Here is a 17,959-nt window from a genome sequence, read left to right on the forward strand (position 1 = left end):
CGATATTTGCCGGCTTGTTTTGACGTCTTAAGTATTGGTTATTGGCCTGTACAGATATAGCTGTACACGATTTATTTACATACGAACACCGTCCATCCGTGACGCGTTCGTTCAAAGATCACGTCACAAACAAAACAAAATTCTTGGCAGCGCTTCGTGGTTGATGACAGCTTGCTTTTAACGTTGATCGTTTAAAGGGGCTTCAAACCACACAGTTGTCACAATGATCTTACCCTTTTACCGGATGCGAGTTCACGTATAAAGAAACAATCAAGAGATCGTGCAACGAGAAAGCGCGTCATGTGACGATGCAGCAAGATTAATGTCACCCAAGTTATTCTGATCAATTCAAGAGTTTTATCGTTTGATTCATTTTAAATGGAGTTCACCGTGCTAATACTTATCAGCGGCTGTCTTCTTAGAATCTCAGGTAAGTGCTCATAGATTCGACCATTAAACCTTTAGTAAGCCGTTTAGCAATAACCACATAACGTTCTGTTTGGAACAATTCGAATGTTCTAGGCATAAATATTGTGTATTTAGGTACAAAATATGCATACTTTGACCGTATTAAAAATACGATTGGAACTATGATTTGCAAGAAAGAAACATTATTTGACGTTATTTTTGCTATACGGCTGCTTCTGTTTTGTAATTTTCATCATATGAAGGGGCTTGTTGGAACTGAAATAATTTAAAAATGCTAATAGCCCAATGCTCATCAGTTGAGCTATTATGTGATCAATGAAGTGAGACTCCTAATCCAAAATTATTTTTTACCCTCAAGGTACATAACTTTGGTACCCCGGCAACAACATTTTTTTTTTCAGTTTCGAAGAATCGTGATCAAAGCACGCACAGGGTCCAGGCGCCGGCCTCATTATTATTTTGATTTGGACATAGGAAAAGCACTGAATGACCAAGCGCTGCGAATTTTGTTTACATCTCCTTGCGTTGGTCATATTTATTCATGTATTTAAGTGATTCTTAAGGAAAAAGAAAAATATCTGTGATTACAATGAAATTCGCAGCATGCGAAATCCCTCATTTTCCTTTTATAATTTAGAGAGTACGAGTCTATGTCGTTTGAGAGTATTATTAGAAATTTAATTGCTATCGGTCTTGGACAAAACCGGATGTCGACCAAAAACCCTGAGTTCGAAACAGCATTTTTTCGTAATTACCATCATTATTGATTGCTAAACATTTCATTATGTGTGAGATGCGGCGATCTGACAGTATATCAGTACAGTGTTCCCTAAAGGTGGTATTACAAAAAGCTAAATTTTCGTGCAAGTTGTCTCGCAATATTTTGTTGCGTCCCGCACGTTTTTTTCATGTGCGTGTAACGCAAACTAAAATAAATATGTCACGCAACACACAAACGTTCCATTCGAGGTTTACACAGGCAACGTTCCGGGCAAGTTGCAGAATACAGTTCTTTGTGTTACATAAAAATAAACGCAGTCGGTTGTGGCGAATAATTGTAAAGAATGATGTCTCAGTTTAGTCTATTTTATAATTACGTTTTTCCAAATACTCGCTGTGAAATTAAAGTTGGTGTTAGCAAATAACTTACCTCAATGGATCTAAATAACAGAACCACATCCAGCATTATTGCAAACAAATTGTCTCCCTCGCGTTTGGTAATTAAAAGTTACACACGTAGCTTTGAAAACTGTTCAGACTAAAAGTTGGAAAACTTAAAAACCCATATCACACCGTTTTAATCTTCTTCAATATTTGTCCATCCGTACCCGGCTTCTTTTGTATTTGCTGTACATGTGTAATGTCCCTTCGCTGTTTTATGTGGCTATTTTCATATTTCACCCAATTTGGTGGTCATTTTCTTTTGTCTAAAATCCGCGGCACAGTTCCTCTAAGTTTTCTTAGTCTTTTTTTTTCTTCTCAAGGTAACTAAGTTCACATTTTGACTTTGTTTATTCGCATAGCTGGCTTCCCATAAAGAGATAGGAAAACAGTTTGTACTGATATCATACCGTGAGGCGGTAGAAAAGAAACGCATCGTGCACTGATAGCAAAATAATTTCTTTAAAACAGCGGATATAAAATAGACAGCAGCTTGCTCTATTGAAACTAAATTGTTGAGATCTAAGTTATTTCTTTAGTAGGTTCTTCGACCATTTCAATGTTATTTACTAGGATTTCATCCCATATGATAGGGGCGGGGATGTTCGTCGGAAATTTTGAAAAGAACCATTTGGCTCAAACTATCCATATTTCTTTCTTTGCAATTCTAAACCAAAAAGACCTTTACCGCTAAGAATATTGGTGTTTTGCTTGGAACATCCTAAGTGAGACCAAAAATCCGAAATTTACATCCCTAAGTGGGGGCATCCCCGCCCCTTTCATACGGGAGTCCCCCCGGTAATTAATTGAAGGAAATTTTTTAAGACGGCGCACTGCAAAAACCTTCTTGTAATCTTTGTTTTTTAATTTCAACAGAGGCACAAGTCTTTTTTGTGCTGACTCCAGTTAACCCACTCAGAGCCCAAGAGGGAGCCAATGTCACCTTTCACTGGGACTACACAGCTAACAACCAACTGACCCTAGCTCAGTGGGGAACTATGACTGTGGATAACACCCTGGAAATAATTATTGCCCAGCAGCATGGCACAAACGATGTGGAGTATTTATCACCAAGCTACAGGGGCCGAGCATTCATAGAGAAGCGGACCTTTCTTACTTTGACTAACGTTAGAGTGAGTGACAGTAGGCGGTATGGATGCAGGTTGACGTTTGAAGGAGGACAGTCAATTGTAAATTCCACAAAATTGATAGTGTCAGGTAAGCCATTCGTTCAATTTTAGTCCTGCACTTTTATGCCTGGCCTTTTTTCCGTTGATGATAGTTTTAAAGTCACCCTTCTTCTTATATTTTCCTCTTTAAGTTTCCTGTATTCTCAAAAACCTGAAAACCAATTACCCACTAATTGGCCTCCGTCAGGAGAGTTCGAGTCAGTTAGGTAACGAGCAAGGCAACTAAAAAAAATAGAGAAATTAAGCAAATATAACTATGTATTCAATTCCCCCCCCCCCCCCCCCCCTTTGGGGAACCCTGGATTGACGATGAGATGGTTGAAAAGAAAGAAACAAATTATCTGTTTAGTAGAACCTCTTTTATTCGGACACCAAAGCCAGGGACATGGAAGAGCGTCCGTATTATATACTGAGGCGACCGTGTTATAGAGATAAAGTTTGTATTAATTTTGGTCTCTTTCAGACCAAGAGAAGTGTCCAAAAAAGAAAAGTGTCCGTAAGGACATGTTCGACTGTTGTTGGATTGAGTCACATTATAGTTTATTATTTTTCCTTTTCGTTTAAGCGTCTGTGACTACAGCCGAATCCCCAACAGCTGGTGGTGCAACTGATGACGAGAAGACTAACTTACATCCTGTTTACTTGGCTTTTGTTGCTGTGGTTCTCATTCTCATTGTACTTGTTATAGTATATTTTTTCATGAGCCGCAACAAAAGAGGTTGGTACATGATTAAAATAGTCATTTAAGAATATATTTGTGCATGATTGCACGGGTTACCATTTGTCGCTTTACATGTATTTATGTTCGCGGTTCTCTCGTCTCCCTTAATAACAAATAAAACACTCAACCACTCTTACCACAAGTTGTTTAAGAATACAATAGGAGGAGGGGGAACAGTACCCCAACAACTGCGAGACCGATTGTAAGGAGAAAAACGGTATTTTGTTCCTCAACACAGTCTCACACGAGGCATGAAAGTTATATTGATTATTAGCAGCATTATGGACCAAGTTGTGTTAAATAGCTTATTTATACGAGACACTTTTAATGCTTGTATTTGACCTTCATTTATAATTCTCTTCAACGAAGACAATTGGTGTAACTTCTGATCTCCTCTTGTTACCTACCACCCACCACAAAGAGTGTCACTTTTTCAATTACGTAAAATTTCCCCTTTCTCGTCTCTATGCTGAAAACATATGCTGAAAAATTTATTATCAGCATAATGAAACGAGCTTTGGTTTTTTTTTCTCCATAGTTGTTCTTATCGATAAAAGGTAAGTACTTATTGATACTTCCACAAGTTACAATGTTAAAATTTTTAACTTCACACTCAAATTGGTTGAAGTTAAATAAGACACACTCGATCTAGTTATAAATTATTTAAGTTTCAATAGTATTAACCGATTGTTTGAGTAATTAAAAAATGTTGAAAGGGCCAGTCTAACAGAGCGACTTGGGTACAAGTTATGGAGAGACCAACCCAAATAGAAATAATTAGAATATCTAGTTAACGACGCAAATAAGAGTTTTCCATTTTGTTTCCCCAAGCCAATGGGGGAGATTGGGAACCTCCTCCTGCTTGCTCTATCGTAATTTATGACCTTGCTTAAATGTAACACTTTTTTGTTAATGCTGTCATTGTTTTGCTACTAGCAAAGTACCCTGCGTCGCGGCTGCAATGCAGGCTACTGCCGGGCTATAACGGAGCCGCAGTGAGCTGGTTACTTTTTTATATACATGCGTGTTTATATTTCCTTAACAGAAACTCTCGAACATTTGGGCCTGACCTGGAGGAAATGGAAATGGTAAATAGAAATGTTTTTAATAATAAAGTATTTTTTAGTTTGTCTCATGACGTAGTATCACTTGTGATGTAGATCGCGACGTTTCGACTGCACACTGCTAGTCTTCATCAGGCGATAAGGTCGACTGGTCGGGTGTAACCTTATAAAGCACGCTACTATGATTGGTTGGTTTTTAACAGCTGTGATTGGTGCATTTTGATTCTTGTTAGCTGTCGTGTCAAAACCAAAACAAAACTCGTTTTACTAAAAGATCTCTGTTGGTTTATGTTACCTTTTTTTGTCACCAGCTCAAAAATTATATTTTTGGCTCGAACAGAACCAGGTACCGCCAGACTACACAGACACCAGAATGGAAAGAGCTCCAAATGAACCATTTGACTTAGCCCGTCAAGAATACAGTGTGATACCACCTATACTTCCAAACCCGACTGAGAGGGACTGGGAGGTACCCAGAGAAAGCCTTGTTTTCGTCAAAGTTATTGGCAAAGGAGCGTTTGGTCAGGTTGCTAAGGGTATGGCGCATGGAATAGACAACAATACAGAGAATCGGCTTGTGGCCATCAAAATGCTAAGAGGTGTGTGCTGCATTGGTGGTCTTAATTTTGTATGTACTTGACTAAGATATCTAGGTTAAGCTGGGAATGATTCTTTTAAAACAAGTTGTAAACAATGATCCCAGAAACGAGCAGTTGTTAAAGAACTTTAAAAAGCGCATAAACGTCTTCATATTTGTGTGTAATTGTACTTTTTTTAACATGATTTCCGATTGACTTGTAGTTACTAGTCTAAACAAACATTTTCTTCACGAATGACAAGGCAATAGGTGGTGTACGGACATACATTGTGATACTCCTTTTCGGATCCATTTTAGAGAATGCTACCGACGAAAATAGACAAGACCTTCTTGCTGAGCTAAACATGATGAAGAATCTTGAACCACATCAAAATGTTATTCAATTGCTGGGTTGTGTCACCAAGACAGGTATGAGCACTTTGTTGACCCCGTGTTCTTCTCAGCGATAGTAGAAGCAGAATGCAGGATACATTTTAGTTGAGAGAAAATGTTATCGTTCTAGTATACATCGATTAATTTCCTGGTAACGAAATCAAAGCATTTCTACATTAAAATTAGATCAGGCGATGATGAAAGACTACGATTGCGACAAAATGATTTCCCCGAAACAAAAGAAATTGGAAATCATGAACAGTTTATCAAAAAAGGGGATTCTCAGGATGCGTGTATAATTGTCCCTTTTTTGGGTGGTTGGGTAATAGACGTTTCTAACAGACATGAGACTGTTTTAAAGGTTGTAAGGAATTTGGCTAGAGAGATACTTTATATCAGACTCTAGCGGATTATTTCAAGTAAATTACGAACACGATCTGAACAAGAACGTATTTTCTTCCAGATCCTGTTATGGTAATAACGGAGTATGTCCCGTATGGAGACCTCCTAGGATATTTGAGGAAGAGCCGTGGACTTAACGACACTTATTATAAAGATCCTGATATCAAACCACAAAGCTCTCTGAGCCCCAAACAGCTATTTAGCTTTGCTTGGGACATTGCTAACGGCATGGAGTTTTTGTCTTCAAAAAAGGTACCTTATGTTCTTCCAAAAACGACGTGTCTTGAAAGTTAACTACTTTAGACACCATCAGGCCTTTAAGGTGTTTAAATCGACGTTAATGCAATAAGAAGTGCACAATTATGGCGTTATTTCATAACTTGATTTTTTATATTTCTTTTTACTTTTTTCTCGTCCTGATATTCGCAGTAAACTACTTTTGTAAAAGATTGTTAAGCCCACTCATGATTTCCTAAAGATTATTTGTATGATTGCAGATAGTACATCGCGACCTTGCAGCCAGAAATGTATTAGTAGGCGATGGTGAGATTTGCAAGGTCACCGATTTTGGTTTAGCGAGGGACGTGTTTAAAGAAGATCTCTACAGGAGAACGGCAACGGTAATACTGTTTATTGCGTAAATAATACTGCTGAAAAAAATATTCTTTCGATCACGCCTTGACTATTCAGAATGCATCGTGTTTAGCTTTATTGGTCACGGATGTTTATACAATAATTTGCCTTTTCACCTTGACAAGATCACAACAAATTTTTAAATGCCCTCTTTTTTTCTTATAAAATATCGAGGCTGAAGTTTGCGAAATTTTATGACGAGTCTGAGATATTGAAAAGAACATAATTTTGTGTTAGATATATGAAAGAGCAATAAAAGTATATGTTTTCAACTAAACCGTTAAAATTCTATCTTTTTCTAGTTAGCAAAACTAGCTAGAAACAGCAAAAGCAGCATTTGCCATATGTTTGATGCTAATAACATTTCTGCAAGAAGTTATACACTTGTAATTGTTACCCCAATACATTCTAAAACGGACATGTTAACGCTATAATCTAAGAATATTCACAAGAATATTTCAGCCTAAAATCGACAGACTGATAAACAAGGATATTCAGCCTGGGCCGAAAAAACAATATTCTTATATAAAGAAGAGTGTATTACAGAAAAAAACAACTGGCAATCCACATCCAATAAGTTAAGTATTTGTATTATCTCTTTTTTTCAGGGACGCCTTCCGGTAAAATGGACAGCATTTGAGTCGTTATTATATGGAATCTGCACAACTATGAGTGACTTGTAAGTTAATGTCTACGTTGCTTTTGCTGAAATTAATTTCATTTGTCAATGTCCAATCAGACATCTCTCATTATCCAATCAGACTCAAACCCTTTCATATGCAAACACGAATTTGGGCGCTATTTTGAAGCGCGGTTATTGAACCACTTGTGACGTCATCAATAAGCACGCCAGCAGATTTTTGAGATAAGCAGCTGATAGAACGAGGAATGACCTTTCTACAGGACTGTTCATTTTGAACATCGGTTGCATTCTGACAGAGCTAATCAAAGAAAAATACGATCCGTTTTTGGTGCAAAATCGGTGCTTTAACAGGCCAATACACGTACAACTGTAATTGATCAAATTTTGGCTTATGCGCATGCACCAAAGTGAAATATTGTACTTTTTTACATGAAATCTTTATCAAAATGTTGCTGCAGTGTGCAAAAGTGCTTTTCTAGCAAAGTTAAGGTAAATTCAACATCGTAGCACCAAAAATTTACTCTAACGGTTAAAAAAACGCTTTTTTGGGGAAAAATTCGCAAATGAAAGGGTTAAGCGAACTTTTTCTGACAGTTTATTCTTTTTATTTTTTGTTAACTTGATAATGGAGTCATGACGCCGCCGAAACGTCGTTAGTTATTATTGTTTATTTTTACTTGCCTATGTTCTAATCTAAACCTTTGCTTATAAAGACTTGGAATTAGTATTGACTTTCTGTTTTCTCCTTTTAGATGGAGCTATGGAATCGTTATGTACGAAATATTCACCATAGGTAAAGAATTGTACTTTATGTAAAGAAGAAAAAAATGAACAAAAATCAGCGATATTCGGAACAAGAGTTCCGACTATAACGGTGAACTGACTAAAGCAATATTTAAGTCATCTTACTAAGGTATGACATGATATATATACCTTTCTATAAGCGCTCAAATAAGGGTCTGCTTATACCCATTCGCGTGTTCAAAAATTTTGTAATGGGCTTTCAACTAGCAAAGAGAAGAAATATCCGTAATAACAAGCATCGTATCGATGGTAACCAATTGTTATAAAAATAATAATTAATTGTCATTTTGCAATAGACAAGACTGAGATGAACCTTTGTCATGCTGGACTGTTGAAACCTCACTTTTGTAATAGCTTTATTAACAAATTTGGGTAAAATTAAGTTGGGGTCCAGCTTATTACACTGTGATGCACATTTTTATTTATTTTGTTTATTTTTCGCGATTTTAATATTTGGTTTACAGGAGGTTCTCCTTATCCGAAGACTGACGGAAAGGCTCTAGCTTCTTTACTGCAAGAGGGCTACAGAATGCCTAGGCCTCCGCATTTAGATGAAAAATTGTAAGTGACTACACTATGGGTTCAATAAGGGCTCCATAAAACAAAACAAAAAATGATAATGTTGTTAAAACTATTAATTCTTGTAGAATTTCAGCTAGCGGAACATACATTACGGTACATTAGGTTACGACTTCAGTTTTCATTTTCGGATGGTTGCCTTTTTTACTTAAGCTACTGGGAGGCGCGGTGGCCTAATGGTTAGCGCGCTCGACTCCGAGTCGAACGGCCCGGATTCGAGGCCTGGCCGGGGCGCTGCGTTGTGTTCTTGGGCAAGACACTTTACTCTCACAGTGCCTCTCTCCGCCCAGGTGTGTAAATGGGTACTGGCGAATTTACTGCTGGGGGGTAACCCTGCGATGGACTAGCATCCCATCCAGGGGGGAGTAGCAATACTCCTAGTCGCTTAATGCTACGGAAACCGGGATAAGCTCCGGCTGTATGGGTCTCATGGCTCGGAGACAGACTTTTACTGGTCAGAGGAGCTCATATTCGAAGTCTGCGACGTCCAGATTGTTTTAAAAGCTGATTCGTTTTATTATTTTATTTTTTGTTTATAATTGTTCTTAAGGTACGAAGTCATGAGATCCTGTTGGAATGAAAAACCTGAAGACCGACCGTCATTTTTACAGCTGCGCAAAACAATGAAAGAGATGGGCGACGAGAGAGAGGTAAAACAAGTTGTATTTTTAAAATGCTTAATGTATTAAATACAATGAACATGTAACCAAAACTTCCAAGAACAGGTTTCAAGTGTTAACTTTTTAGATTGAATACCATTGCTCTCCTACTCTTATTACTGGATCTCAGATCCTGAGTGATGTTCGTACAATGGGGGTTTTTGCGCTCTGATCATTGGTCATTTTTTCGCCAAAATCCATTTTTCATACACTTCCTATTTTGTCCATCTGCTAACACAACTTGAATATTATCATGTACATATGCATATGTAATGGTAAGGGTAAAAAGGTAACATTTGAGTTCGAGCCTCTTGCATGTCCATCAGGCCGGAATTTATTGGAGCGACTAGGAGTATTTCTACACTTCCCCGTTCCTCCCTGGATGGGATGCTGGTCCATCGCATGGTAATTCCCAACAGTAAATTCGCTAGAGAGGCACTATGAGAGGAGAGTTTCTTGCCCAAGAACACAACGCTTTGCTCCGGCCAGGTCTCGAGCCCGGACCGCTCGATCCGGAGTTCATTGCACTATGATATAAGGCCACCGCGTTCTCATACCTACGACTCACCGCCTTCTCATAAATTAATTTTCCAGGTCTACATCAATCTCAAGGACTATGACGGCAAGCTGTACCAGAACGTTGATGATATGGATGCTTAAGTTGAAGCAGATTGCCCGGATTTTTACTTGACTTATACTTGGATAATCACGTTACCCAAACAGAAAAAAAAAACTTGCGATATACTAGCCTGCGCTGCAGACTAGACACGCCCGCCCCATATTTTTTTTAAAGAAAAATGTTCGAGACGCAGTCAAGATGGATGATTTCGACTAAAATATATTGATACGTTTTCTGGCTGTAACTATAGAAAATGTACTCTAGCTATTAGCTACCTTAATACACTTTTGGATGGGTACTAAAGGAACTGCAGTTAGCTTGCTCCATGTGTTTACTTCGGCTTTAGTCAGAAAACCTTTGCTATAAATTCCAAAATCAAAACATTTTTTTAAATTCATTACAGGGATTTTGTACGCTTTGCTATTTTCTACAAGAGATTTTGTAATTTATGTCTAGGTTTTTAATCCAGATGCATAAAAAGGTAGATGCAATTTAGCATTAGGAAGTGAACTGTTCTCATATAAAGATATATTTTATTAGGAGGATACAAATATTTAATTTTGGATAGGGAGATTAGTATAATGAAAAGCTTAAATAATAGAAACTTCTATGCGTTTTTGAGCAACGGGAGATTCCGTACTATTTCGACTTCGATTTGTTGGATAATTATAGCATGGCATTGAATTCACTGAGTGACAGCAGTACTAGTTATTTAATAAGCTAACAAACTAAACGCTATTTTCTTTGTCGTTACGATACTATCCCTAATAATGGCAAAACGTCATTTTTTATTTTTTGTTGTACATGTATTTATATAATTTTATTTTCAATGAATATTACATCAGTAATGTTACCCAAGTAAGGTAAAGACACAGCATACTATTAACATTAGTGATCAATTGACGTAATACAAAGGTATCCCTTGTAATTTACAATTATTGACAATTAGATAGATTTCAATAAAGTCCTTCGTTTTATTTACCGCTTAGCGGCCTGAAGCTCAACTCGTAAGTTCAGTCGGCTTTGCTTGTGGCAAAGTTCAACGAGTTAAAATCCGTGCAATATATTGCAGGGGGAAAATTGGTGGAAAATTCGTGTTACACGAGCCAAAAACTATCAGCACACACGAGGGGACGTGTCGCTGCGAGATGTCCCTGGGACATGTCCCCGCTTTATTTTCTTGCGTGTGAACATTTTGTCATTGTGTTGCTGCTACATGTCCCCGCTACACGTCACTGCTACATGTCCCATCAGTGAGAACAACACATAATTTTGTCACTGCTTCATGTCGCTACGACATGTCCCCACGTGTGCAGAGACTGGCCTTTATGGTGCACGCGGAAAGTTTGAAGAGCACGATAAAAGCGTCAGAGTTGCCCAAGGCGATAGCCGAGAGCACCTTTAGCTTCTTTCGTACTCTCCAAACTTCTTAAATGCACTTTAACTCGATAGTGCACAGCTAAAAGCATGAAACAATTATTTTATATCGTTGCCAGTGGAGATATACAACCAAACCCACACCAAAAACTCGCACGAGAAGAAAAATCTGGTGAAGCGATTTGTTCACGCTAACGGTATGCACTATAACAATCAGATGACAAGCTCGAGGTTTCTATTGGCTACGAAAAGCCGAGTCCAGCCGTCTAAATGTTTTAGCATAACTCAGAGACTAACATTTTATCTATTACAGATTTAAAAAAAAGATCAGTAAAAGAGGTTTAGTCCTAGTTTTGTTTTGTGATTTTGGCCATTTTTTATTTGAGCACACTCCCAGGGCAGTATTTCGAAACTTAGACCGCCTATGTGTAGCCAATCAGATTGCAAGTTTGCCATTCGGTCACTGGCTTTTGATAATGCGAGTAAGACCTCTTACCATTCAATATCTAGCCTGAAGTGCAGTGGTCTCTTTGTTCTTCAAACCAGACCCCGGGCTTTCAGTTGAGGGACTCCGAGATAACCAAAGTGGCTCAAAAGAGTACTAAATACTTCTAATTCAATGCATTATGTTTACAGCTGCACAGAGCTGTAACTTGGGACGACATAAATCCATTCATTGCGGGAGCAGTCAGCGGAAAAAGAGAAGAGCCTGTTTTGAACAGAAACTACTTCAGGTCGGCAGTAGATGTTGAATACCATGGCAAAATAGTACGACTCGAGAAAGTTGTTTTTCAATGAATCTAGCAAATACTAATACTTGGACTTCCCTTTAACCTTTGAAAACAATATTCGACACGCAGTAATGCAGTGAAGCCTAAAGGTACAGCACACGTTCCTGTTTCTTTGCCAGTATACAAAAAGGTGAGCCAGGAATCTGACAAACAAGCATTCTCTTCGAAAAGAAAACCCACACCCTTGCTGTCTCAGAATTGTTGGTGTCAGGTTACCCCATCCTCGGATACCCAGGGGCTAGTAGAAGTCGGGATGACAAAAAGAGCACCTGGGTTTAGACTATCGCCAGACCAGTCCGGAAAACTATTTTAAAAGCATGGCTGCCTTTGATTGAGACTTTTGGTACAATATCTGATTTCAGGCTGAACGGCAGGAAAATAGAAGTTCTAGATTCCAAAAAGAACTGCAAACTAAAATTTAGTTTAAAAGCATTTCACTGGCAAAAGGAACGAGTTAAGGCACTTTTATTTTTCTCTACGGTAATCTCTCTAAATTACATCGATAAATAATGAAAATTAGATATATCTTTATGATGTTGGATTTTCCAAAGTCATAGTTTATTAGGGAAGATAGCAGTTTTGAAAGCCTGCCACCCTCCCCCTGCCCCTTTCACGTCCCTCGCCCCCTGGATCGTAATGCCTTCCACTACAGAATTGATTGCAGATAGTGCATCGCGACCTTGCAGCCCGAAATGTATTAGTAGGAGATGATGAGATTTGCAAGATCACCGATTTTGGTTTGGCGAGGGATGTGTTTAAAGAAGATCTCTACAGGAGAACGGCAACGGTAAAACTGTTTATTGCGTTAATAATCCTGCTGAAAAAAAAATTCTTTCGATCGCTCCTTGACTATATATAATAAATACCAGAATGCATCATGTTTAGCTTTCTTGGTCACGGATGTTTATGCAATAATTTGCCTTTTCACGTTGACAAGATTACAACAAATTTTTAAATGCAATCTTTTTTTCTATAAAATATCGAGGCTAAAGTTTGCGAAATTTTATGACGAGTCTGAGATATTGAAAAAAAAAACATAATATTGTGTTGGATATGTGTAAGTACAAAAATTTTTTATGTTTTCAACTAAACCGTTAAAATTCTTTCTTTCTCTAGTTGTCAAAACTGGCTAAAAAACAAACAAAAAAAAAACAGCACTTGCCATATGTTTGATGCTAATAACATTTCTGCAAGAAGTTATACACTTGTAATTGTTACCCTAATATATTCTAAAACGGGAATGTTAACGCTATAATCTAAGAATATGTATTCACAAGAATATTTCAGCCTAAAATCGACAGACAGATAAAAAAAAAATTCAAGCCCGGGCCGGAAAAACAATATTCTTATATAAAGAAGAGTGTATAACAGGGAAAAAATGGCAATCCACATCCAATGCGTTAATTAAGTATCTGCATTATTTCTTTGTTCTCAGGGACGCCTTCCGGTAAAATGGACAGCATTTGAGTCCTTATTATATGGAATCTGCACAACTATGAGTGACTTGTAAGTTAATGTCTTCGTTGCTTTTGTTGCAAATAACTTAAAGGGACTGTGTCACGAATTTTAGCCAAATTAAGGCATGGGAAAATGACCTTCAAGTTTAGTGAAATATAAAAATAACCTCCTAAAACAGTGAAGGGACATTTCGATAGCACAGTAAATACAAAAGAAGGTACGGATGGCCAGAAATGACGAAGATTGAAACGGATTGCGATATGGGTTTTTGAAAAATGGACCGGCGGAACAGTTTTCAAAGTTAATCTCGTTTGCTTGTAACTTTAAATTTTATCGCCCGGGAGACAAAGTTGGATACGATGAAGCTATAGTTTTGTCATTTAGATACATAGAAGTAATTCCTTTGCAAACATTAGGATTCATAGCGAGTATTTGGCAAAACTAAATAAAATAAACTTTAATCAGCTGTGACACAGTCCCTTTAATTTGACTTGGAATCAGTATCGACTTTCTTTTTTTCCTTTCAGATGGAGCTATGGAATCGTTATGTACGAGATATTTACCATAGGTAAGGAAGTGGAAGTGGTAAAGAAGAAAAAAAATTAACAAAAAACAGCGATATTCTGAACAAGAGTTCCGACAATAACGGTGAACAGGCTAAAACAATATTTAAGTCATTTTACTGAGGTATGACATGACGTATATACCTTCCTTTAAGCGCTCAAACAGGATCTGCTTAAAACCATTCGCGTGTTCAAGAATTTTGTTATGGCCTTTCAACTAGTAAAGAGAAGGAATGTCCGTTATAACAAGCATCGTCTCGATGGTAACCAATTGTTATAAAAATAACAATTGTCATATGCAACAGATAAGGGATGAACTTTTTGTCATTCTGGAATGTTGAAACCTTACTTTTGCAATAGCTTTATTAATAAATTTGGGTAAAATTAAGTTGGGGTACAGCTTTTTACACTGTGAGGCACCTTTTTATGTATTTTTTCCCGATTTTATTTTTTGGTTTACAGGAGGTTCACCTTATCCGAAGACTGACGGAAAAGCTCTAGCTTCTTTACTGCAAGAGGGCTACAGAATGCCCAGGCCTCCGCATTTAGATGAAAAATTGTAAGTGACTACACTATGGGTTCAATAAGGGTTCCATAAAAGAAACAAAAATTGATAACGTTATTAAAACTAGAAATTCTTTTAGAATTTCAGCTGGCGGAAGATTGTAAGTTGGGTACATAAGGTTACGACTACAGTTTTCAACCTTGCATGGTCGCGTTTTTACTTATAATTAACTGGTCAAAGGAGATCTTTTTCGAAGCATGCTACGACCGGATAGTTTTAAAAGCTGATTTGTGTTATTTTGTTTAATTAAAATAGTTTTGTTTATTATTATTTTAAAGGTACGAAGTCATGAGATCCTGTTGGAATGAAAAACCTGAAGATCGACCTTCATTTTTACAGCTGCGCAAAACAATGAAAGAGATGGGCGACGAGAGAGAGGTAAAAAAAAGCTCTATTAAAATAATGCTCAATGTATTAAGTACAATGAACATGTAACAAACACTTCCGAGAACAGTTTTCAACTGTTAACTTTTTAGTTTGAATACCATTGCTCTTCTACTCTTTTTACTGGATCTCAGATCCTGAGTGATGTTCGTACAATGGGGGTTTTTGCGCTCCGATCATTGGTCATTTTCTCGTCCGAATCCATTTTACATACACTTCCTATTTTGTCCATCTGCTGACACAACTTAAATATTACCAGGTACATATGCATACAGTCGAAGCTCTCTTAACGGACACTCTCGTAAGCGGACAGCTCTACTTACGGCCGCCTTGTTTGAAATCCCGTTTTAACTCCCATACAAACTCTGTATTTTTACATTCTCGTAAGCGGACATTCCCGTAAGCGGCCGCGGACACTTTCAGAGATTACGACTTAGACTTTTTCTTTGTTTTTTAATCTCCCGTAAGCGGACAACCCAACCCAACAACCTCTGTATCTTGTTTTTATCAATCAACTTCACATCGCCGTTCGTCACAATGATTTTACAGTTATTACAGTACCATATTTCGGTGTTTGTTTTTTCGTCCTCCACGTTCGTCCGGTTATTGTTAGCTGGCCGAACTCCCGTAAGAGGCCATCTATCCCCTACACCTCTAGTGGCCGCTTACAAAAAGCATTCTCGTAAGCGGCCAGCTCCAGTTGCGGACACTTTTTTCGCGTCCCGAGGGTGTCCGCTTACGAGAGCTTCGACTGTATGTAATGGTAAGGTTAAAAAGGTAAAATTTGAGTTCGAGCCTCTGGCCCATCAGGCCGGAGCTTATGAAGCGACTAGGAGTATGTCTACTCTTCCCCCCTTCCTCCCTGGATGGGATGCTGGTCCATCGCATGGTAATCCCCAACAGTAAATTCGCAAGAGAGGCACTATGAGAGGAGAGTATCTTGCCAAAGAACACAACGCAGTGCTCCGGCCAGGGTTCGAACCCGGTCCGCTCGATCCGGAGTTCATTGCACTATTAGGGCACTGCGTTCTAATACATACGACTCATCGTGATCAAAAATTTATTTTCCAGATCTACATCAATCTCAAGGATTATGACAGCAAGCTTTACCAGAACGTTGACGATATGGATGCTTAAGGACGAAGGATAACCCGAATAAGTTATGGATGCTTAAGTTGAAGCAGATTGCCTGGATGTTTACTTGACATACTTGGATAATCACGTTACCCAAACAGAAATACCAGTTGCGATATACTAGCCTGCGTTGCAGACTAGACACAGCCGGCTGCAACGCATGCAGGCTAGCGATATACCCTCCATATTTTTATTAAGTAAAATGTACGAGACGTAGTCAAGGTGGATGATTTCGACTAAAATATATTGATATATTTTCTGGCTATAACTATAGAAAATGTACCCTAGCTATTAGCTACCTTAATACACTTTTGGATGGGTAAAAAAGGAACTGCATTTAGCTTGACCCTTGTTTTTACTTCGGCTTTAGTCAGAAAACTTTTGCCACAAGTTCTAAAATCAAAACATTTTTTTAATTCATTACAGGGATTTTGTACGCTTTGCTGTTATGTAGAAGAGATTTTGAAATTTATATCTAGGTTTTAAATCCAGATGGATAAAAAGTTCAATACAATTTAGCATTAGGTAGTGAACAGATCGTAAAAGAATTATTTTATTAGGAGACTGATACATTATTTAATTTAAGATAGGGAGATTTAATAGAATAAAGAAAAGCTAAAAAAGAATAGAACATTCCAAAACGTTTTTGAGCGACGGAAGATTCCGTTCTATTTCGACTTTGATTCGTGGGATAATTATAGCTTGACATTCACTGAGTTACAGCAGTAATACTCAAATAATCAAATAATAATTACAAAAACTTGAAATAGTTATTTAATTAGCTAACGAACTGAACGCTATTTTCTTTAAATCTGTCGTTACGATAATATCCCTGATAATGGCAAAAACGTTATTTTTTTTCTTGTACATGTATTTATACCATTTTATTTTTAACAAATATTACATCATTTATGTTAGATTAGTAAGGTATAGACACAACATACCATAAACATTTGTGATCAATTGCCGTACTACAAAGGTATCCTTGTAATTAACAGCTATTGACATTTAGATAGACTTTCAATAAAGTCCTTCGTTTTATTTTTCATTTCTTGCTGGGACGGCCCCGCTTAGCGGCCTGAAGCTCAACTCGTGAGATCGACTTGTGGCAAGTCTAAATTAGATTACGACCCCGAGTTTTCTATGAGCGAGTAGTCGTAGTCGAGTTGTTTTTGTAGACACTCTAACAGATTGCAGCGCAAACCGACAATGTGTTGTATCTTTTAGCCAAACATCGCGAATAAATTTCCCTTTTAAGATCAACGTACGCGCGATCGTTTTCAACAATGGGAGAACCAATCAGATTCGCGGTTTTCCGATAGGACAAGACTGAGTGTCTACATATTAAGAATTGGCTCATGCTTCAGTGTGCACTATCTTATAAGGTCCCCGCACACGTGGCGATATGTAGCAGGGGCGTGTGTCGGGGACATGTAGCAGACACAAAATCACAATATGCACACACGCGAGAAAATGTAGTTGGGACATGATCCAGGGACATGTTGCAGGGACACGCCACCCTCGTGTGTGCTGATAATTTTTGGTTCGGGCAACACGAATTCCTGCAACATTTTGTCCCTACGACATGTTGCATGAAGTTCAACGAGTTGAAATCCTCGCAACATGTCGTAGGGTCAAAACTGCTGCAAAATTCGCGTTGTACGAGCCAAAGACTATATATCCGCACACACGAAGGGACGTGTATATTACATTGCCGTTGGAAATGCCCATCCAAATCCACACCAAAAACGTGCAAGCGAGAAAAATAATTCTGGCCAAGCGATTTTCTAGCTCTATCAGTGTGCACTATTAG

The 17,959-nt window shown here is 38.0% G+C and overlaps 1 protein-coding gene across 3 annotated transcripts; it reads left to right on the forward strand.

Annotated features, from left to right (window-relative positions):
* On the forward strand, positions 1 to 17,152 carry LOC144662813 (fibroblast growth factor receptor 1-like). Of its 3 annotated transcripts, none has more exons than XM_078523759.1 (14): positions 1 to 430; positions 2,467 to 2,808; positions 3,346 to 3,498; positions 4,040 to 4,058; positions 4,547 to 4,589; positions 4,906 to 5,164; positions 5,461 to 5,571; positions 5,999 to 6,189; positions 12,707 to 12,829; positions 13,478 to 13,548; positions 14,028 to 14,068; positions 14,526 to 14,622; positions 14,907 to 15,006; positions 16,084 to 17,152. In XM_078523759.1, exons 1-14 carry the CDS (start codon positions 379 to 381, stop codon positions 16,147 to 16,149), a joined length of 1,668 nt encoding a protein of 555 aa, XP_078379885.1. In that variant the 5' UTR covers positions 1 to 378; the 3' UTR covers positions 16,150 to 17,152. The 3 variants fall into 3 exon arrangements, 2 of the variants coding, with proteins under 2 accessions (XP_078379885.1, XP_078379884.1); XM_078523758.1 differs by lacking the exons at positions 12,707 to 12,829; positions 13,478 to 13,548; positions 14,028 to 14,068; ... (1 more) ...; positions 14,907 to 15,006; positions 16,084 to 17,152 and adding exons at positions 6,435 to 6,557; positions 7,179 to 7,249; positions 7,966 to 8,006; ... (1 more) ...; positions 9,147 to 9,246; positions 9,850 to 10,026 and having other exon boundaries at positions 9 to 430; XR_013572527.1 differs by lacking the exons at positions 14,907 to 15,006; positions 16,084 to 17,152 and having other exon boundaries at positions 13,478 to 13,585; positions 13,982 to 14,068; positions 14,526 to 14,563.
* Positions 17,153 to 17,959: the final 807 nt, after the last annotated feature.

The sequence above is a fragment of the Oculina patagonica genome, chromosome 8 (assembly GCF_052425735.1).
Source record: "Oculina patagonica isolate OP01 chromosome 8, crgOcupat, whole genome shotgun sequence".
Classification (NCBI taxonomy): domain Eukaryota; kingdom Metazoa; phylum Cnidaria; class Anthozoa; order Scleractinia; family Oculinidae; genus Oculina; species Oculina patagonica.

What these genes read in the sequence shown, in the direction of transcription:
- LOC144662813 (XM_078523759.1), top strand. Translation starts at nt 379, where the DNA reads ATGGAGTTCACCGTGCTAATACTTATCAGCGGCTGTCTTCTTAGAATC. An exon ending in CACAAAATTGATAGTGTCAG is followed by an intron (nt 2,809 to 3,345) that starts GTAAGCCATTCG and finishes TTTTCGTTTAAG; the next exon opens with CGTCTGTGACTACAGCCGAA. An exon ending in GGCCATCAAAATGCTAAGAG is followed by an intron (nt 5,165 to 5,460) that starts GTGTGTGCTGCA and finishes GATCCATTTTAG; the next exon opens with AGAATGCTACCGACGAAAAT.